Below are 21,613 nucleotides of genomic sequence, written 5' to 3' on the forward strand. Positions count from 1 at the left end.
CATACTCTTCATAATTTTTGAAGTGAAAATAACTGGAAATATTAGGTAAGAGGAAGAAGAAATTGCAGTTATTTTGATGCATTATTTATTTTTAGAAAATTGTATCTCTAGGGGAATGATGTAGAGGTGAAAACTTCATTATTTTCGAAGAGAGACCCGTAAATTTACATTTGTGGCTAATAAAAAACGGGACGTAATTAGATCGTGGAAAATAGGACGGCACGCGTTGCAGAAAGCGGGAAATGGGACGGAGACACGTAGTGGAAAATGGGGTGGGAGTGGACACATTGCGAAAGACGTGATGAGAAAATAAAAATATGTAGGAAACGGTACGGGATCCCTACATGAAGGGAAGCGGGATTGGACAGGTTGCGGGACGAGACACATAGCGGGAAACAGGAAATTGAGCGAAAGATGAGAAAAAATACGAAATTTAATCATATATGTCTTACAGAAAACGCGATAAAATAATGATCTAGATTTTACTATGAAATTCACGCGGTCGAAGCCGCGGGCAAAAGCTAGTGTTTTTATTTGTCTAACATGTTGTCATGATATATTCTGACGAAGTCGTGATTTGCTACCGTTTTGATAAACTGGGCCTCGCTCCCGTAGAAATCTCAGGATAAAAAGTATGTGTTATTCCAGGTTATTTTCTACCCGTTTAACAAATTTCATAACAATTGGTCTAGTAGATGATGCGTGAAGAGGTATCAAAGAAATTTACTGTCACATTTATATTAGTTAGGATTAGACCTTCACAGGCACTTTAATAAAAACTAAAACATGTTATTGTGATCCATTGAAATAAAACACAGTCAGACAAATAAAAGTTCACTTTTATGCTTAGCTAATTATGAATGTGGGATGTTTGGATGTGTGTTATCTGAGATACATTTATAAATAGACTATTTATAAATATATCATTAAAATCAACATTAGAACTTGATCTTTAACTGTTTGGTCTTCATGTGAAATAAAATTAAGGTCAAGGAAGAATGAAAAATGTGAAAATTGTAATTATGTATCAATTATTCTAATTAACCCATTGATTGCGGAGAAACAAGACACAATAGGTAAACATATTTTGACTGGTGCCTATGCACCCGTTTGCAAGGTAGACAGTAATAAATTAAGCAACTACTTTAAATATAAGTTTGATATCACATCTACAGTATTGATGTCAGAAGACTTTTCAGAAAAATAAACAAATGTAGAAATAATTAAAATTACTAATGATGCTAATGTTTTTGAATTCCTGAATATAAAAAATGCAATGATAAGCAAGCCACAATACAATGATAACTTTTTGAGTGTATTTCTCAAGAGATCACTCTTCAGTTTGTCATCCATACAAAAACCACTCCACAAAACATGGTCAGGGTTACAAGAAGTGCAGTTTGAAAGTCCACTCCCCACACAAGTTTTACATGATTTATCACATGATTTACAAATGTAGGATCCCTCTTTATTCAAACAATATTGATCAGGTTTACATAAATTTGTTATTATGCATTCATCAATATCTATACATGTGCCTGACTGCAGTGACCAACCAGGTTTACATTCATTGCACTTATCAGCACCCTCATCTGTGCACTCATTGCAGGCTTTGTGGCAAAGATTACATGTGTTTTCACTGTGATAATAGTTTTTAGCACACTCTTCACATGATGTCCCATCATAGCCCTTTTTACATTCACATTTACCGTCTCCTTTTCTTGTTCCATCACCATTACATGTGCCATGTCCACTGCATACATAATTATTCCTACCATATAGACAGGGTAAACAAAATTCTCCATAGTGATTTTTTGGACAACAATATTGCAATGTTTCTATACATAGCCATGTATATAAGTCAGCTGAACTAGGGCCCTCACTGAACCACCATTTCTCAAGAACTTGTTCTGATTCTTCAGCTAATGTATAGCAATCATCTTGATGCTTTTTAACTTCCGAACAAAGGCCTTCTTGAACTTCTACAAGGCGGATTTCGCTGTGAGCATAGGATTTTAATTTCGCTTCTTCCCATGCTGCATCACCACCTTCGTATTTGCCACGCGACGTTTTTTCTATCCAATAATTAAAAGAGTCTGCTAATATCTCACAACGTCTGCATTCATTTGGCTTTTTAGAGTTTATTTCATCTAAATTAGGTAACGTCCTTTTTATACTTAAAACTATATCACAATTAAATAAATACAAGATTGTGTACAAACAAATATTTGTAATCATGGCAAAAGTTTCAAGTTCGGTAAATAAATTAGGCACCGGTGTATGTGCAATATTAAGAATATGATTATTCAGTTTTGCCAAATACCTAAGTACTCTGGTTATTGGTATTTCTGTAAATAAGTAAAAACAAAACTTTACCTTAATCGTGAAATTGATAACCTTAAAATTAAAAACATTCAAAGATAAAACTTGTCTTGTCACAGTGACATATGTCAAGTGAAGTTTAAAAAAATAGTTGTAGGCATTGTTGTGTAAGTACATGAAGATATATATTTTAATACTGAAGCCAGCTCGTGAATGGGTCTCTCTTAGGCAACACAGGAAACAATCTCATAAAAAATAACATCGAAGCTAGTAAACAAAAGCCAAGAAATTTATCACTGATAATTAAAACCGATAATTAAAAATGCTAAGATATATCTTATCACTATCGCACTATAACATTTGCCATTGACAGAAAGACAAAACACAACATTAAAGCTTAAAGTACCTACGTTTTAACTATTTAATGAACATATAGATTCATGAGTGTATAAGACGAAGCGTCGGACGAGTGTAACCACATGAGATAAAAGATTTCCATACATATGTACAATCTCCTGGCCCAATCCGTGCCCAATCCGTTCCCATTATGTGCTATTATAAAGGCAAAAGTTTGTAATAATGTTTGTTAGTTTAAACGGCTGTACCAATTTTTACGAAATTTGGTAATGAGGTAGCTGATATACCTTAGATTTTGATCCCGAAAATATGCGATTTGGTCACAGATATCGTAGAACATTCATTTGGTCAAAAAGTCTTACACAATGTTAACAGTACAGTGTATAAAAAACTAAGTATTTTATCCGTACTATTCATACTAATATAAAGGCAAAATATTTGTATATTTATTTTTTTGTTTGTAATGATTAAATTAAAAAACTACTGGGCCGATATTGATGAAATTTAACTCAGATACAGTCGAAATCTTCAGGAGAAACATAGCTTTTAATATGGTATTATTTGAGCAAGCCGGGACGGGCCGCTATTTTCATATATAAATGAAGATTGGACTCGGCACGTGATGAGAGACAAAAATAATACTGTTTCGTTTCTTCCTTTGTATCCCCAATACGCACATGACTGGATCTATAGTTTAATCTTTCTCTTGTAAATGGTCTGTGTTACGTTACAAAAATAAAATGTCACACTCAAATCACATTACCGCCTCTGTCATTGCAATAACTTGTCACGTCCGTTCCGTCATCCGTCATGTCATTTTCACTTTGGGGATCCAAAAAATGTGCTGTGTGCGTGGTTTTTGATTTTCTGGAATAATTCCAGGATTTCGCCCTTATTTCATTAAACATATTCGAGGAATCGTTTATCATTTTTATAATTTTACCTAAGTTTAGCTTTTAATATCGATGGCATTTGTAACCTCAAGATAGTGACATGCGATTTTATGATAAAAAGTACATATTAATATTTTTTTGTGTATGCATTCTATTTTGATACAATGGCAGATAAAATAAGGTAACAACGTTTCTTTTTCTTATATTTGCTTTGTGATTATTTCGGTAGGAACACCATTATCTTTTCACGAACATTGAGCCCAGCTGTTCAGTTCTTCATGTCTTCTTGTTGCAGCGTTAATCGCAACTCAATGATTGATAAAACACAGCCTCAAGACAAGAAAACGCATGCTACTATTTCCTTGTGTAGGCTGAACGAAGTTGTTTCTAAATAAGACAACCAAAGGTGTCATAACATAATTTTATTTTTGTGATTCTGATAAATGCCAAATTTACTAGATACTAATTTAAGGAAGATTGTATCCTCTACAAAACTGTAGACTAGTCTTTAAAACTATTTTTGTCTTGTTTCAGAATAAATTCAAAATTTGATGTCAAGGAGAACTATGAGCCTTCTGGTTCTGAAGATGAATATACAGAAAAAGAAAAAAAAATAATTGCTAAAGTTCAAAAGCGGAAACATGAAGATTCAGATAATGAGGATGAAATTTATGCATTCTCAGAGTCAGATAGAGACTCTGATAATGAAGAGGATGATCTTGCCATAGCTGACAGTGACGTAGAAGGGCAAGAAAAATCAGATGATGATTTACCTGACTCCAAAGCTTGGGGAAAGAAAAAAAAATCTTACTATTCTACAGACTATGTTGATGAGGACTATGGCGGGTTTGGTCAAGATGAAGAGGCAGCTCTTATGGAAGAAGAAGAGGCTAGAAATATACAAAAGCGCCTGTTGGAACAACTTAGTGAAGAAGATTTTACACTTGATTTTTTCACAAAACAGATCCAAGCAGCAGAAGAAAAGGAATCAGTTATTAAAAGTGACCTCAGTCAAATGACAAAGAGGCAAAAAATACAGCTGTTTGAAAAAGAAAGCCCAGAGTTTGCAGGACTTATAGATGATTTTAAAACAAAATTGACAGTAGCTAAAGATGACTTACAGCCAGTTTTAGAATTGGTGAAAGATGGCAAATTACCGAAATGCCCAGCATCTAAATTTGTAAAAACAAATTATGATTTGATATTGAATTACTGCACAAATATTAGTTTTTATTTACTTTTAAAAAGTCAGAGAGTCAATATACAAAATCATCCAGTCATAAAACGATTGTATCAATATAGTCAGTTATTGAACAAAATGGAGCCTATCTATTTAGAAGTTATTAAACCTCAAATTGAAAAAATTTTGGCAGCCATGAAGAGTAATTTGGAATTAACTGTAACAGATTTGAAGATGGAGAAGAAAGAGAGTATGAAACGCAAATCTGGAAAAGCAGACCCAGAGTCAGCACCAAAGAAACTCAAATTAATAAGTGCCATTGAGAAAAATGATGGTGAGGACACAGGTGTTTCTGATGATGATGGCTTTGAAGGAAATGATCTACCCAATATGAATGCTAAAGACATTGGAAATGCCAGGTATGACAATGAATCAGAAGAGAGTGGATTCTCAGACAATGATGACACTTTGCCAAATGATAATGAAATTGAGAACAAACCTTCTACATCTCAATCCTTAGTAGTTGAAGGAGATAAACGTGAAATTACATACCAAATTGCTAAAAATAAAGGTTTGACACCACATAGAAAGAAAGACCAGAGAAATCCCAGAGTTAAACATAAGCTAAAGTACAGAAAAGCTAAGATCAGAAGGAAGGGTGCAGTACGTGAGCCTCGAACTGAGGTCACCCGTTATGCAGGTGAAGCTTCTGGTATTAAGGCTAATGTTAAGAAAAGTGTTAAAATTAAGTGATTTTTCATTGTATTTATTTATTGAAAAAATAATGTATATTGTACAATGAATCTTATTTCTACAATAAAATAATCCACTGATATGAAGTTTCAATGTTGCCACCTGAAACAATGAAATCACTTTAATACTACTATTGATCATTTGTTTTAAAATTGATGGTTTAAATAGAATAGAATTAGCAGATGAGTAGACAATGTTCATAGAGTAATGACCACGCATGTATCACTTCCATAAAAAAGCTCTAGTTCCATAAACGGGGGATCAGGTCGGGAGGTTCCCTCATTGTGGTTGAGCTTCGCGATGGCTGACTCACGTGTCAACTCGTGTACGGGTGCTGCCGGGGGAACTGGTCAACTCGATCTTTTATTAAGTTTTTTTTTGGTTAATTATACATATATATATTTTCCTTTCATCAGTACTTGATCACAATCATGATATGTTTCAGTATAGTTTTGACCACGTACTTTATTGTGAGCATGTGACACATGCTCACAATAAAGTACGTGCTCAGAGGATGGTTGAGGAGTTATCTTGTTATATATCTTGGGTGTATGTATATTCGCACATATATTCACCCAACAGAGCTGCTGCTAGACTCTGCTGCCCAATTGTTGCTGACCAAATCTTACTGCCCAAATAATTATTTTGCTGTTCAAAATAATGTAAAATGAAGATAAATTTATATATATTTGCTGACCATAAAATATATTTAATTGACCAATTACATATTTGCTACAATATGTAATTGATCAATTAAATATATTTTTTTGCTGGCCAACATAACCCTTTTGTAATGCTTTAGGGATGCTTTTTATTTCTTATGGTAAAAAGTGTGTAATAAAACTTACAACTTCAATACTTTGTCTTTTCCTCCTGACGCTACATACGCGCCATCTGGAGACCAGTCCACAGCATATACTTCGTCAGCATGACCTGGCAAATCCAGCTCCAACTTTTTAGTCTTCATATTCCATACTAGAACATGAAAAGTTTTTATATGAATTAAGAATGGATCATGATGTATCATGAATGCAAAATGTTTCCTATAGTTGTAAAAGTTCTCTTGCAAAAGATAAATCAGTGAATATGTTAAGTGTAGCTTAAGTTCAACTAGATCTAAAGTGCAGCTTCTATGGTTAGACCAAGTGTAGCCTGCTTATGTTCAACTAGGCCTAGGTTTAATTAACCTCATCATTCCCGCTAGAACTTGGTGTAGCCAGTCTATATTGGTTACACAGGTCTGTCACAGAATGTATTTAAGATTAACAAATTTTGTGTACATCCGTTTTTTAGACCTGACATGAATGCTAAGCACTTCAATATGAGTGCATACGATTTTGGACCTAATTGACTATGCCATATCTTTGAATTCTATTAACACCACTTCACCTAAAAGTAAACAAGTATCAAAGATACTTAAAGTCAATAAGGTCGAAAATTAGATGCACTCATATTCATATCAGGTCCAAAACATCTTGGTCTAGCCAAATAAGGCCAGCTGCAGCTAAGTTTAGCCAGAAAATATTTGTGGATATTTCTTGCAATATAGTTAATTCAGCACTGAATTTAAGTACTTACTTAATATAAAACTGGCAAACCTTTCAATGTGGAATCTGCACTGGAGCTAAGCAGAAGTCTAGAATCTGCAGACCAGGCCACCATATACACTGCTTGCACATGACCTCTCAGTGTTGTGATGAACTTCCCGCTGGCTGCTTCCCACAGTTTCACTGACTTATCAAATGATGCAGATGCAATTATTCTGTCAAAATAAGAATTAAATAAGAACAATGAAATAAAACACGATAGTAAAACATGATCAATTTAACAACTCATATTACAATTCTTTTTAATTTGGGATCAACTAAATTGATTTAAAATTTGTACAGCTGTGTACTACCTTGTATCTGGCGAGAATTTTACATCATTTATAAGTTGTTGATGACCAGTCATTCTTGCCATTGGTCTCTTCTCCTTTTCTGGCAACCACAAAAATAGAGTAAAGTCGTCAGACCCAGACACCAGCTTTTCTTGTCCTTGAGTACACACTGCTTCGTACCTTTCCAAAGCTCGTTGCTGCAACACCTTTTCTGCAAAGTGTAACAAAAAAAAACACAAATCATCTAATATTGTACATATCATAATCTATATTATGATTAAATTTGTGTGTCAACAACAAGATCCAAGTACTTCATATTTTTAGTCCAAAAATTTCATAACCATACTAGAATTTTATTAAATAAATTTTAATAGAATTTGACTTACTATCACTGATAAAACCATACTGATCTGTGACAGGGTGAAATGGACTTGTGCGTAATACATAGTCTGTGCTTAATGCTAATGTATTCACCCAATGAGCATGTCCTTCTAATGTCCTACATAGAATACCATCATCAGCTCTCCATACCTATAAATGATTATACAAATTATGAAATGTATGTAAAAAAAGGCACATAGAGCTACTGTGAAACCTTGTAAGTATACACATGCAAATAGTGCATTCATACCTTGATAGTTCTATCTTGTGATGATGTGTATATGAGCCCATTGCCTCCCCATTTAACTCCAGTTACTGCCTTGAAATGGCCACATAAACTTAAAACTGTTATTCCTGTTACTGCATCCCATATTCTCACATCACCATCCTTAGAAGAGCTTGCTATTTTTCTACACTCTGGGTTTCTGCAAAATATATTTCTATTACACATCATATTAATTTTTCAAAACACAATCCAATAAGTATTTACGGATTGAATGAATTTTTCAACATATGGTTTAGAGCAAAAGAAACTAGTTTTTTTATGAATACAAAAAGCACAAAGGCTAAAAGTAAGTCCTGATATAGAATTATGACCCCAAAAACAGTTTATCTCTGATTAGTATCCACCTACTTGTGATATGGTTCCCAAGCTAGTGCTGTAATCCATTGTTTATGGCCAATCATAGTTTTGCCAATCTGCTTGCCAGTATTTGGATCCCATAAAATAATTTTACCCTGTTTACAAGCCGATGCTAATTTTGTACCATCTGGTGACCAACTAATGCAGAGCACCCAGTTGGAGTGTCCTAAAAAAAGAATAATTTTATATTATCATGGTCAAAAAAAGCATATGTCACTCTCCAGCTCACCAACTATTAACAATTACATTTTCAGGCAAGACAGGAAATTTATTATACTATAATTTATGTACTTTGTATAGTAAAATAATAAATTAAAGCACCTATTTTCCATGTTACCTACAAATAAAAAAATATTTTACCTTTACAAACATGAAGAGGTGTTTGTGTACTTAGATCCCAAAATCGAACAGTTGTGTCACCCGAGCCACTTGCCAATTGTTTCCCAGAGGGACTAAAGCTAGTTGAAATTACAGCTTCTGCGTGTCCAGGTATAGAACTAAAAATATAGAATCATTCAGATCATGAGTATTTTCAAAACACAAAGATTGATTTTAAGTTAAGACTATTTATTATTTATACATACATACCTTGTACATCTTGTTACTGGTCGTACTCTAAAAACTGCTTGTTGCTGATAGATTATTTCTATAACTTCTTCTGAATTCAGGCTTTTGATGTCTAGGGACTCTTTTAATGTTGATGTTATTTCGACATTTTTGACAAAAAATAGGAACGGTTTGTCTTCCTATAATGCAAATATGTTATTAATAATCTAGTATCACATAAACAAGACAATATATAAGTACGTAGGTACATCGAAAACATTATCACCTCTTCTAGGAGTGCATTGCAAATAAGTTGTAGCTGATCTTTAGTAATATTTAAGGGCAAGTCCAAAGTTCCTCCTACTTCTTCTCCCGTGTCTGATTTCAATTTTGCTTGTATACAACTCGGTAAATCTACTTCCATTTTTATAAATTGAGTAAGTTTACTGCAAATGTTCAAACGAAAAGTAGGTAGAAGACGTACTTAACAACATGAACATGATCATAACCTAAAAAATTTCATCAGTCAGTGTTGCCAACTGCTACTTATACCCAGTCAGTGCTCTAGGTTGGCTCTTAGTATTCTTTTCTTATGTAAGTCCTGATATTTGCGACACTTGAAAAGTTGCTAAATAGGGAGTATTACTGCACATTTATCCCGCCAGAGTACAGCACTGTATGTTAGGTACAGAAAAGCGTTCATTTCATATTCTGGCAACATTAATTAAATGTCGGACAGCGGCATTCCACATACGTGTTATGTTTATTTTATTTTAAATTAGCAGTAACTTTTACCTGAAATTTAGATTAACAATGAAAGCTTTATGCCTTTTGTTTGTACTCTGGAGTGTAGTAAATTGTGATGAACACACACACACTTATAATGATAAAGAGCAAGTCGTGCTATGGATGAATACGGTAGGCCCATATCACAATCGTCAAGAAACTTATGCCTTTTTTTCGCTGCCTCTTTGTGGTGGCACCAAAGTGAAAATTGCGCACTATCATGAAACATTGTCGGAAGCTCTTCAGGGTGTTGAATTAGAGTTCAGTGGTCTGGACATTGCCTTCAAGGAAAATGTTCCAGCACAACAATATTGTGCCATATCACTTACTGAGCAACACTATTTAGCGCTCGTTTATGCAGTGAAGAACCACTATTGGTATCAGATGTACATAGATGACCTACCTATTTGGGGCATTCTTGGAGAAATTGATAGAGACCAGTATTACATTTGGACTCATAAGAAATTTGATATTGGATACAATGGCAATAGAATTGTTGAAGTAAGTCTTACTGCTGAGAATAAAGAACTTTTAACACCCAATGCGAATATCCCATTCACTTATGAAGTTAATTGGAAGAAGAGTGACATCAGCTTTGAAGATCGATTTGACAAGTATTTGGACACAAACTTTTTCCAACACAGGATCCATTGGTTTAGTATCTTTAATAGTTTCATGATGGTTATATTTCTAGTAGGTCTAGTCTCTATGATTTTGATGAGAACCCTACGTAAAGATTATGCTAGGTATTCTAAGGATGATGATCTTGATGATTTAGAAAAGGATTTGGGTGATGAATATGGTTGGAAGCAGGTGCATGGTGATGTGTTCCGCCCAGTTCCACATTTGGCTTTATTCTCTGCCTTGGTTGGTTCTGGATACCAACTCACTGTTGTGACTCTGGGTGTTATTATTTTCACTATATTTGGTGAACTCTATACTGAAAGGGGTTCCTTGCTATCAACTGCCATATTCATTTATGCTGCAACCTCTTCAATCAATGGTTATTTTGGGGGCTCTCTTTATGCAAGAATGGGTGGGAAACTTTGGATCAAACAGATGCTTCTCTCTGCTTTCTTGCTTCCTGTGATGGTGTGTGGGACAGCATTCTTCATCAATTTCATTGCTATGTATTATCATGCCTCTAGAGCCATCCCATTCAGCAGCATGATTGCAGTCATGTCAATCTGTACTTTTGTTATTTTGCCCTTGACATTAGTGGGCACTGTTCTCGGCCGCAACCTGGCTGGCCAACCTGATTATCCTTGCCGCATCAATGCTGTCCCTAGACCAATACCTGAAAAGAAATGGTTTATGGAGCCTCTTGTTATCATCCTTATGGGAGGTATCCTTCCCTTTGGATCCATTTTTATCGAAATGTATTTCATATTTACCTCATTCTGGGCCTACAAAATTTACTATGTCTATGGATTCATGTTGCTAGTATTCTTGATTCTGATGATTGTGACTGTATGTGTGACTATTGTTTGTACATACTTCTTGCTGAATGCCGAGGACTATCGCTGGCAGTGGACTAGCTTCTTGTCTGCTGGAAGCACAGCTCTCTATGTCTACATGTATTCATTCTACTACTTCATATTCAAAACTAAAATGTATGGGCTTTTCCAGACTACTTTCTATTTTGGGTACATGGCTCTGTTTAGTTTGGCTCTTGGTATTATATGTGGAACTGTTGGATATTTGGGTACTAGCATATTTGTTCGGAAAATATATTCAACTGTGAAAATTGATTAATGCATTTATGCTATTTGATAATATGAGTATGTCCTGATTCCAATTAAATATGAGTTTTTTTAGTTATTAATTTCATTAATACTTAATATAACTCAAATGAATTCATTTTGAGATTATTTTATTTTGTGTTTGAATATTTTATGGCTGAGTAGCTATATTTGGATTAATGTGACATCTCTTGGTGTTAAAATTGTCTTAAAACACCTTCCACAAGGTTGAATCACATACAAATATTATAGTTAAAAACCTCATTGTTACAGCAAGTTCATTTGATTACATTCCCAAACTAATGCTTGTTAATTAATTAGTATACACATGGGTACTTTCCATGATTAATCAGCACAATTTTAAATGATATCAATTTTAAAATATGGTGTTATTTTTTGCATGTTGAAAATACATTGTTATTTGTTCATTTCATAAGTTAATTAAAAGTGAAAATGTTACTAGAAGAATTAGACTTATGTTTGAGAATGTGATTTTTTTCATATTTTTTATACATATGTTCAGATAATTTACAAACAACAACAAATTGTAAATAATCTCCCAGTCCTTTAGAATTAATTAGTTGTAATGACATTGTATGGTTCTGCAAATAGCATCAGTTCAGTATGACTGAACTGGACATGGACAACAGTTCACATGCTTATTGTTACAAGAATCTTGTACTCAATCTCTATGAAGTCCTGAATGTTGGGTGCAGTCTAACTATTCCTATCCAAAGAAAATTGGACAGATCGAAGAAATTAGTTTCATTCTGGTGGTATAATGATTCTGGGCTGAGTGTGTTTTAGGGCAGCTGCATTCAATGTACTGATTTTGATGTGGGTTGAGATTAAGAGAATGTGGTTCACAATCTGTATTGTACATAAAAAATATTTCAAATTGCTCTTTATGGTCTGTATAATATTTATAACATTGTATTTTAATGTGGTAATTAAACCACTATTTAGAAAACTTCATATGAAGCATTCTGTTAATATGCGCCCAAGTCTCTAGATTTTAGATATAATTGGTATAAATTTAATTTTATTGTAAATACTAGAATATGAAATTTTAATTCAATGATGTATCGTACCAATACAATAAATTTAAGTTTGGGCTTCATTTGCAACTTTTCAACCACTGAGCTGTTCATTACGTATTGGTAGGATATGAATAGGGTTAACATAGGTGTATTTATATATATACGTTTTTATCCCAAAATTCTTACAGATGGGAGTGGTAATACAGAGTCCTTAAATATTTTTTTCAGTATTCAGTCCATCCATTCTTACCTAGTATGGCAAAAGCTAGTATGGGGCATTTAAATTTACAACACAAAGTATTATACATAATATGTTTTATGTCATTTGTTATAATACGAATAACACGACATTGTTAATGTGATTTTATTGTAAAAAAAAAATAATATAATGAGTCACACATGTATACTTTCCTTCAGATCATAATGGTTATTTGCGTAGTTTGATGTTTATCTTTCTGTGTGATTTCAATTCATTATCAAAAAACTAACTCTACAAACGACAGAAGAGCGTTTTAGTTAATACAATTATTACTGTTTTATGTTCAACGAAATTTCATTTCAAATGATGTAGGTAAACATTTTATCAATTAGTTCTAATATAGATAAATGTATGACGTATACATGTACTCTACTTGGGAAATAAAATAAAAACAGTGTTGAAATTAATTCACATTTTATTGTCACCTTCTACAAAGGTGTCTACATCAACCGCACCCTTCCTGGACTTCTTGCCGCCTGGAGACTTAGCGTTGAAGTTCTGAGCCGTTCGCTTCCTAAGGGCACTTACATCTTCATTTTCGTCCGTTTGGTCAGCCCATTCCAGCACTAACCGTCGTCCGTAGAGATGGGTGGATTGACATAGCGCGTCAAATGCACTCTAAAAAAATTATACATATATTTATTACAATAAGATTATATGGATTTTAGTCAGATTTCTTTGGTGAGCTGAATTAATAGGTACCTATCCTCTCTTATCGAACATAAAGTGGAAAATAATAAGTCTCAAAATAGTCTCCGTCTTCACCTACCTATTATTTATATAGTCGTACGGCAGCCAATAGAAATAGATTTACTTGTAACAATAAATCAATATGATGAGTTCATAAGATATGTATAATTCCTAACAAAAGTGGAGTTAGGTTATAAGGTATAATTGCATGTTAGATAAACTTCTGAAACTTAACCGCCTACTAGTTACCAATGATTCATTACCCAAAAACTGTTACAACGAAATAATCCTGATGAATGAAATTGGTTTTATATTTAGTAATTTATTTAGTTGTGGTTCACCTTGGCATCAGCTTTAGAATAGTAGTCTATGAATGCAAAACCACGATGTTGATCGGAGCCTGGAGTCAGCTTCTTAGGTATTCTCAAAGTTTTTATTTCACCGAAAGCTCTGAAACAAAAGTGTTTAAATTTGGAAAATTCGGCTATGTTTTTACGTCCGGTTGCTTGCATGACACCTACCCTTTGTGGTGCTACCCTATACCCTCTTTGGGAATGCAGTTGTCACCTATCCAGCTGTCAATACTTTTCATTCCTTAGTCACCTCGCATACGGGAGGGTATGGATTTGTACTGATTTTGATTTTTCCCACGCTTCTAAACTAAATAAAGTAGTGTTTTAATTTTCCACTTTCAGGTACCTACATAATAGTTGTATGAAGTTTTCTAAAATGTTAATTATCTAATGTGATCATTGTACCAGCTCAAGTACGTAATTTTATTTATCACTACCGTCCAATGAACACATTAGGCAACTATTAACTTCGAGTTTTTATCCCGAAAACTTACACGATCGAAATAAGGAGCAATGGTTGTATAGATTAAAAATATGATGTGATTGTATGCGCATCCCACATCTGACTCTTAGTTTTACATATATCATTATTAAATTATAATGTTTATCAGTGTTTCACATTGCCATGTGATGTGACGTTTCAACACAAGCAAATTCGACCGTGTGCTCAACTGTATAACTCGATATCCACAGTAATTACTTTTTAACTACTAATGAATTATCGCTACCAGAACATTTATCAGCAATATCACAATGCGGCCTATTAGACATTCGTTATGGTTGAATTTATAATGTGAATCTCGACTGATTTTATAAATGCATACTCCAATGCGATAGCGTAGGTATGTATTTAGGTAGTAGGTAGGTATATATTATAGGTAGGCATTAAAATTAAGTAAATACGCTATGGAATTGTAGTGACAGTGTATGAATTGAGTAAATAATATAAATACCATATAAATACATCCATTAGGTATATATTTAAAAAAAATGGAATAGAGAAATTTGAAGCCAGTAATTCTACAAAATAATAAAAATGTGAACGTTTGGATGGCGCGGCGTTATGAGGCGTCATGACGAATATCGAATGTCGTTACTCAATTTCACAATAACTCCTGAACATTTTATTAGCCGATGGCAATAATTATAAGTGCGAAAATTTGTCTTTCTGTCACGCTTAGGCCATGGCATCGCATGACGACTCTGTATATATCACGACCCTTACATGTCGTACTGGGGCGGCCTGGTTTTCGTCAACTGTTTATTCACTCTGTTTATTTACTCGGATAAACCATAATATACACCTAAACCTTCATCAGGTATCACATTTTATTTTGTATTTATTTAAAAAACCCGCATCAAAATCCGTTGCGTTAGTTTTATAGTTCTAAAGTATACATAGGAATAGACAGCGGGAAGCGACGAAGCAATTAAAATTAATTGTTATTCATACATACCTGAATATTTCATGTAATTCATTACGGTTCGCCTGGAAGGGCACATTGCGCACCAATATTTTTGTGCCATTCTGTGCTGTCGTTTTGTTATTGGTCTTCTTAGAAGTTTTCACTTCATTCCTAGAAATAAGTGATGCGTTTTAAAATTTGATATCGATAATCGATATCTTTATTTATAGATTTACTATCATATCTATATGCTTTAGGAGGTAGACAGAACCAAGAGTTCCGAAACTTGAAGGCTATGTTTAGCTTTATGGTGGAGTTGAGGCAGATCTTTATATAGGTACATCAGATATATGCCAGCTTCATATATTATAAATACGTTTCTGTAGGTGCCTATATTTTTCAATTTCCTTATACATTTAATTTATTGAATTCTAGGAATTGAGTTCTCTTGATCATTTACCGTAATGTAAGAGTAAGAGACATATTTGCGACAACTTTTTCATTCACTGGAAATAAGTAACTTATTATCTGAATAATTAACCGATCGAAGCTATCTTATCTTTAAAACATTACAAGTTTGATACCATAATCAAGTTCATTGATAACTATAATATTATTTCGATTCTTTAAAATAGAAGTACCTAGAGGTGGTGTCTCAACCTAGAATTGTTTATTTTCTTAGTTGTATGCGTCTAAATATGGTCAGAATGTAATTAAAATTGTAGGTATGTAATATTTCAAACTTACGAGTTAGCACGTTCCGATCGCTTCAGTTCCAAGGTCTTTCCCTCTAAAGTAGAACTCTGCAATGATTTGAGTGCTTCATTCGCTGCCTGCTTTCTGTAAAATTGCACGAACCCATACCCCATCGACAGTAACTGGCCCGGATTTTTTGGATCTTTCTTTTTTGCTATTGTGGCGCTGAAAACTTTGCCGCAACTCGAAAAATGCTGGAACAAATTTATCTTATAGTCGTCACGATTAACGCATATTTATTGTACAGTCAAATGCTAAATAATATATGTCATGTAGTCTAATTGATAAAATAGTAGAATAAAAAAGTTTTTAATAAGTAAAAGGGTATCGGGCGCGTTTGAGATACTTTCACCCTCATGTCTTGTCTCTGGAGGGATAACATTTTGAAAAAAGCAGCCTGTGTTTGAACTCGGATAACTATATGCAATCTAAACAACGAAAATTGGTTCAGTGGTTTAGTTGTGAAAGCGTGACAGACAAATCTTCCCATTTTTAATATGTAAAAACAACTACATTTTCCATAATTTGTCGATGGCGATACGATTACATATTCGTAAAAATTTGTGCTAGCTCCTCCATATCAGTAATTTTGTTGTCAATACAAGTGGAATGAATACTAACTACTCTCAAACTGTCGTCAGTGGTTATGAAGTTGAGATTTTTAACAAACAAGGTTGTATCATTTTCTGGCGTTTCCTCTTCCTCCACTAGTTCACTGACTGACTTATTTATATTTGTTTCTTTGTCTTCTTTAATATTGGTTTCTGATTTCATTTCAGTTTGTTCGGAAGTTTTAGTTTCTATTTCCTCACTTTCTTTCGTATCCATTACTTTTTCTTTCGATTTAATAAAAACATTTTCAGGTGCCCATTCTAAATATAATGGCGCAGTTTTAAACTGAGAATAAGCTAATTTACTAAAAGCTTTCTTTGCTTCAAATGGTTCGATGAAGTCAACTAGAGCGGTGATACCATGTTTTGGCATCAAAAACCGCGCCAAGTGCCCATGTTTTTCGAATATCGGCTTTATTTCATCTTTTTCCGTGTTCGAAGGTAAATTCTTAACAATTATACATGTTTTTGATCTTCTATTTGCTGGCTGAAAATAGAAAACGACAAGAATTTAATGAGATGACAGAAATTCCCCTAAGAAAATGTAAGATGAATTGTATTAAAAAAAGATTTTTTTTATGTTTGGACTACATTATGTTGGGATTAAATTAATCATAAATTGTAAAAATCCACGAGAAAAGGTTTTGGAGAAAACTTTATGAAGGGAAGTTGCTCAACACGTTCAACTTGCTAATACGTTGTAAGCGGCTGCCCTAAACTAACATATAACCTAACCTTTCCATTGGAGCGTCAGTTATCAATTCACGTAATTTTTACATTATACATATTAATTAAGTTTACCTTGTTAAAGGCATCTAAATATACTCCATTGCTTTCTAAGAAGTTTCTAGTTTCCGCAACCAACTGAGTCTCTCCGAGAGCCAATCTAACGGCCGCGCTTGTATCTGAAAAAAAAGGAAGTTTTAAATAAGTACATATTTTACTTTCCAGATTTGTATGGTCGGGCCACTACTTATTTAATAAAGATTGACTGTTAGATAATGCTTGTAAGTTGTAGCATTAAGTCCACTCATATGGCGTTTACTATGTATGCTGTACAAATTAAGCTTCAATGGATAATGCTAAAGTGACTCTGTTGAGGCTGATGTGCGTGAATTGGGAACTTGGGAACCAAAGCGCAGAACAGAAGACTACGGCGCTCTCTCGTTTCGGAGACTAAGATCAAGAGTCATTGAGCCTGAGAAGTAGTAATAATAAAGTTGAATAAATAAAATTGCTTTTGTGCTTACTTTTGTTATTATCATTGAGCAGTTGTTCTTTAGTTGTGTTGTATGTGGAGGCAACCACGTCCGCGACGGCGTTGGCGCCCAGGAACAAAACGTTCCAGTTATGAGAAGACTTCGCTTGCGCCTTCAGCTTCTTCGCCTTCTTCTCTTTGAACGTCAGACCCTCTGTAAACATATGAACATACAATGTTATTATTTTTATTCTACTGAGCATGTAAATAGGCATGCGGATGCCCTGGCAGTTGGGAAGTGGTCACCGCAGCCAATGGACGATTGCAACATCACAGGTGTCACGTACTCGTTGTCAGCCCTGAATAAATGTTTTCACGCTTAAATTATTTCACTTTGTTCATTATTATTCATTATAGGAAGTATAATTGAATACTGATTGTATTATTCTATTTCTTGATCCTTTCAACTTTATGCAAAGTATGTGAGTTCCTTCTACATATGTATATTTTGTGAGAATAAGATTAGTAAATAATTTCAGCTAAACGGTATTTTTTATTTATATAGCGTAGCGCTATTTCAGACATGTCTACGACAGTATGGAACTTGTTTATATTAATAAGTTTTAGTGTGTAATTAGAGTACTAATAAATAATAGGAGTAGCATTTTCACTCGCACATAAACATACAAACTTTTGCAGTTATAATTAATACTTTCACATCCATACTAATATTATAAATGTGAAAGTCTATCAGTCTGTTACACTTTTATCACTAAAACACTGGGCCGATTTTGATAAAATTACAGTAATGGATATAGATCACGACCCACGGGGTCAAACATAATAAGGGCGGATCCACGGGCATCCGCTGGTAAATATATCGTTATGACCTAGCCTTTGAGTAGCATCATATACCATCATCGCTGTCCTGGTCCAGTTTCTCAGTCCTCCCAGGCAGCAGATGCAACATCCTGCCGCAGAAACTGGTTCCGTCCAGTTGAGAGTACGCGTTCACCGCGTGGTCGGGCATCATGAACGTGACCGTGGCGAAGCCCTTCGCTTGCCGGAGCACGGGGTCGATCGGCATGTTCACCTCAGTAATAGGACCTGATATTTATATTTTCTTTTATTAATTTACCATTTTTAACATTAGAATGTGGTGCCTTACAAGAGATACCCCAAGATAACTGACGACCTCGGTGGCACAGTGGTAAAGTTCTTGCCACTGAACCGCGAGGTCCCGGGTTCGATCCCCGGTCGGGTCATGATGGAAAACGATCTTTTTCTGATTGGCCCGGGTCTTGGATGTTTATCTATATAATGTATTTGTTATAAAATATAGTATCGTTGAGTTAGTATCCCATAACACAAGCCTCGAACTTACTTTGGGGCTAGCTCAATATGTGTGGTTTGTCCTCATTAAAAAAAAAAGTAAGTAATAACACTGAATTCCATCAAAAGCAAGACACAATTTAAAAAATTTTGTTATTCAAATGTTTGGATACCGATTGAAATTTGAATTTTTAATTATAGTTTACTGTTTTTTTAATAATAATTACTTTTACCATATTTTTCAAAGAGGGCTGTGAGTTCCGCTTCTGATACTATATAAGGAAGATTTCTAACAAAAATGCAACCACTTTCTCCAATACTTTCTTCATTGCTTTCTTGCTGAAATAAAGTAAGAAATAAAAGGGTTTGTGAAAACTAAGATAAATAATTGCTATTTGACAAAAAAGTTATTATAAAATAGATTGTGTAAATACTCTAAAATTCTACATTGAACATACCTCTTGTTTTTTCTTTTGAACCTTTTCTTCCTCTTCTTCAGCATTTTTTTTTGCTTTATCCTCATACTGGTGTATGTGAACACGATTTTTACCTGAAGCAGTAGTCAAATAGTAAAAAAATAAAACAAATACATTTATAGACTTAAATGACTAATTTCAAAGATTAAGAAATTCTTAACAAAATATGGCTTACCAATAAATAATTTGTCTTTCCCTAAAGCTTTCTTCAACTCTTTGTCTGTCCTAAATCCAACATAACAAAATCCTGCTAATTTCTTTCCTTTTCCCATAGGAAGTCGTATTGAATATGGAACAAGTGGTCTGAAAAATTCTTTTATGTCTTTTTTCTTGCATGCAAAAGGCAGTCCATTTACCTGAAGATCAAAAGTAAAAATATTAGGCTGTAAATAAATATGTTTTACCTCTTACATAGAAAAAATATAAATCAAAATTTATAAATCTCATATTATGCACTATTAAGTAGTTTATTAATAAATAGTTATAAACTCACTTTAACATGGAACAGTTCTCGATGTCTTATTTTCTTTGGTTCATCAACTTTAGTGGTTTTTGTTTCTCCTGTACTACCAACTCTTTTCATCAACAGCTTCATGTACTGGAACACAAGTTTTTATTAGTCAATGTGAATCAGTATAATAAAGCAGTTTTTTTATAACTTATCTCTGGAATTAATCTTAAACACAGGACAGAGGAGGGTGGCATATGCAAAAAGCCTATGATCAGCAGTTAAAACAATGATGATCATAAGAAATTGCTTTACTTACTTCTAAATCACTAATCTGTTTATTGGCTACCTTCTCTTCTTGTACAAGTTTCTCATCTGTTTCCTTACTATATGTTTCAGACCTTCCTATACTAGAATCTTTTCCGGTTGTTTCATCATCAACTCCACTATCTTCCTCATCGTTATTGACAGCTTTCTCAAAGGCATCCTTGATCCATGTAGTGTTATCGTTTACATGTGCTTCTATGAACTCTGCAAATAATGGATCATCCTTGTGCTACAACAGTAAATACATTTAATTGGATAGTAAATGAAAAATGTATTTTTAAATTTGTTAATATCACAGAAATTGATCAAGAAAATTCATGATCAATATCTGTAATGGGAAAGTCTGTTTTACTTTCACAGGAAAACTGCTGGAGCTATCTTGATGAAATTGAAATAGACAGTTGAAGGTCATCAGGTTAAACATAAGCTCTTCCTTATTAAAAGTTAATTGCCAAGGAGATGCTATTGTGGGTGAAGGTTTGTATATTTTAGGTGGTTTGTGGGTGGAGTCACTGGCTATAGTTAGTAAAAATTATAAAAAATAACCTTTTTCAACAATTCTTTAATTTTGTTTTTATTTTTCTCAATTTTTCTCTCTTTTTTATTTGTTTTTACTTCTGATTCATTTTTATGTAGCTTTTTGTATGCTGTGCTATCAGGTGCATATTTGCTCCATGCTCTAGGTTTTTTCTCATCACCTAAATTAGCACAAACTTGAACGTCGATTTTCATAGATCTAATGCAAGTTCCATTGAAATAGTTAAGAGCTTCTGCAGCTTGCTCATCAGTTTTGTAACCAACAAAGGCGAAGTTTCTAAATTTGCCATCTTTCGTATATTTCAACTGAACGTCTGTTACTTCTCCCTTTTGACTGAAAATTTCTTTCAGACCTTCAGCAGTCACCTGAAACACGAAAAAAATTAATATTAGACCACTTTGTACAAAGTTTTAAAGATCGAATAAAGTACAACAGATTTACATACCTTGTTCGGTAAATTTTTTATGATAAGTCGAGACATTTTACTCCTTAATCTTTATTATAATTGTATTGAAATTCACAATTTCTCGATCATAACATATTAGGTACCTAACAAACACACCTCACACGTGCACTCTTTGATGTCAGTAATACAAAACTATGTGTTTATGTCACTGTCAGTGACTGCACTGACAGTGACATAAAAATTTACCCTCACTCATGGACAGTTCGGAAAAAGTAAGGAATGTGTTAGCAT

The 21,613-nt window shown here is 33.9% G+C and overlaps 5 protein-coding genes across 5 annotated transcripts; 2 read left to right on the top strand and 3 right to left on the bottom strand.

The window, feature by feature from the left end:
- Nucleotides 1-821: 821 nt before the first annotated feature.
- LOC128674574 (cysteine-rich with EGF-like domain protein 2) lies at nucleotides 822-2,431 on the bottom strand. The gene has a single exon (XM_053753224.1). It carries the CDS (start codon nucleotides 2,236-2,238, stop codon nucleotides 1,141-1,143), a length of 1,098 nt encoding a protein of 365 aa, XP_053609199.1. The 5' UTR covers nucleotides 2,239-2,431; the 3' UTR covers nucleotides 822-1,140.
- A 1,018-nt stretch (nucleotides 2,432-3,449) lies between these two features.
- Nucleotides 3,450-5,585, top strand: Sas10 (Something about silencing 10). The gene is made up of 2 exons (XM_053753048.2): nucleotides 3,450-3,753; nucleotides 4,107-5,585. Exons 1-2 carry the CDS (start codon nucleotides 3,737-3,739, stop codon nucleotides 5,503-5,505), a joined length of 1,416 nt encoding a protein of 471 aa, XP_053609023.1. The 5' UTR covers nucleotides 3,450-3,736; the 3' UTR covers nucleotides 5,506-5,585.
- On the bottom strand, nucleotides 5,497-9,470 carry Nle (Notchless). The gene is made up of 10 exons (XM_053753047.2): nucleotides 9,241-9,470; nucleotides 8,997-9,154; nucleotides 8,769-8,905; nucleotides 8,400-8,574; nucleotides 8,016-8,190; nucleotides 7,771-7,915; nucleotides 7,406-7,595; nucleotides 7,104-7,267; nucleotides 6,354-6,480; nucleotides 5,497-5,607 (listed from the first exon to the last, which is right to left on the bottom strand). The coding sequence occupies exons 1-10, from the start codon at nucleotides 9,376-9,378 to the stop codon at nucleotides 5,595-5,597; spliced, it is 1,422 nt and encodes a 473-aa protein (XP_053609022.1). The 5' UTR covers nucleotides 9,379-9,470; the 3' UTR covers nucleotides 5,497-5,594.
- Nucleotides 9,471-9,658: 188 nt separating this feature from the next.
- TM9SF3 (Transmembrane 9 superfamily protein member 3) lies at nucleotides 9,659-11,633 on the top strand. The gene has a single exon (XM_053753044.1). The coding sequence runs from the start codon at nucleotides 9,768-9,770 to the stop codon at nucleotides 11,493-11,495; it is 1,728 nt and encodes a 575-aa protein (XP_053609019.1). The 5' UTR covers nucleotides 9,659-9,767; the 3' UTR covers nucleotides 11,496-11,633.
- A 1,545-nt stretch (nucleotides 11,634-13,178) lies between these two features.
- Nucleotides 13,179-21,499, bottom strand: LOC128674516 (uncharacterized protein). Its single transcript, XM_053753043.2, has 15 exons — nucleotides 21,362-21,499; nucleotides 20,925-21,281; nucleotides 20,371-20,607; nucleotides 20,097-20,201; nucleotides 19,779-19,959; nucleotides 19,586-19,677; nucleotides 19,361-19,466; nucleotides 18,711-18,902; nucleotides 17,848-18,009; nucleotides 17,399-17,502; nucleotides 16,608-17,084; nucleotides 15,978-16,180; nucleotides 15,282-15,401; nucleotides 13,813-13,921; nucleotides 13,179-13,399 (listed from the first exon to the last, which is right to left on the bottom strand). Exons 1-15 carry the CDS (start codon nucleotides 21,395-21,397, stop codon nucleotides 13,190-13,192), a joined length of 2,691 nt encoding a protein of 896 aa, XP_053609018.1. The 5' UTR covers nucleotides 21,398-21,499; the 3' UTR covers nucleotides 13,179-13,189.
- Between the last annotated feature and the right edge of the window lie 114 nt (nucleotides 21,500-21,613).

The sequence above is a fragment of the Plodia interpunctella genome, chromosome 13, assembly GCF_027563975.2.
Source record: "Plodia interpunctella isolate USDA-ARS_2022_Savannah chromosome 13, ilPloInte3.2, whole genome shotgun sequence".
Taxonomy (NCBI): Eukaryota; Metazoa; Arthropoda; class Insecta; order Lepidoptera; family Pyralidae; genus Plodia; species Plodia interpunctella.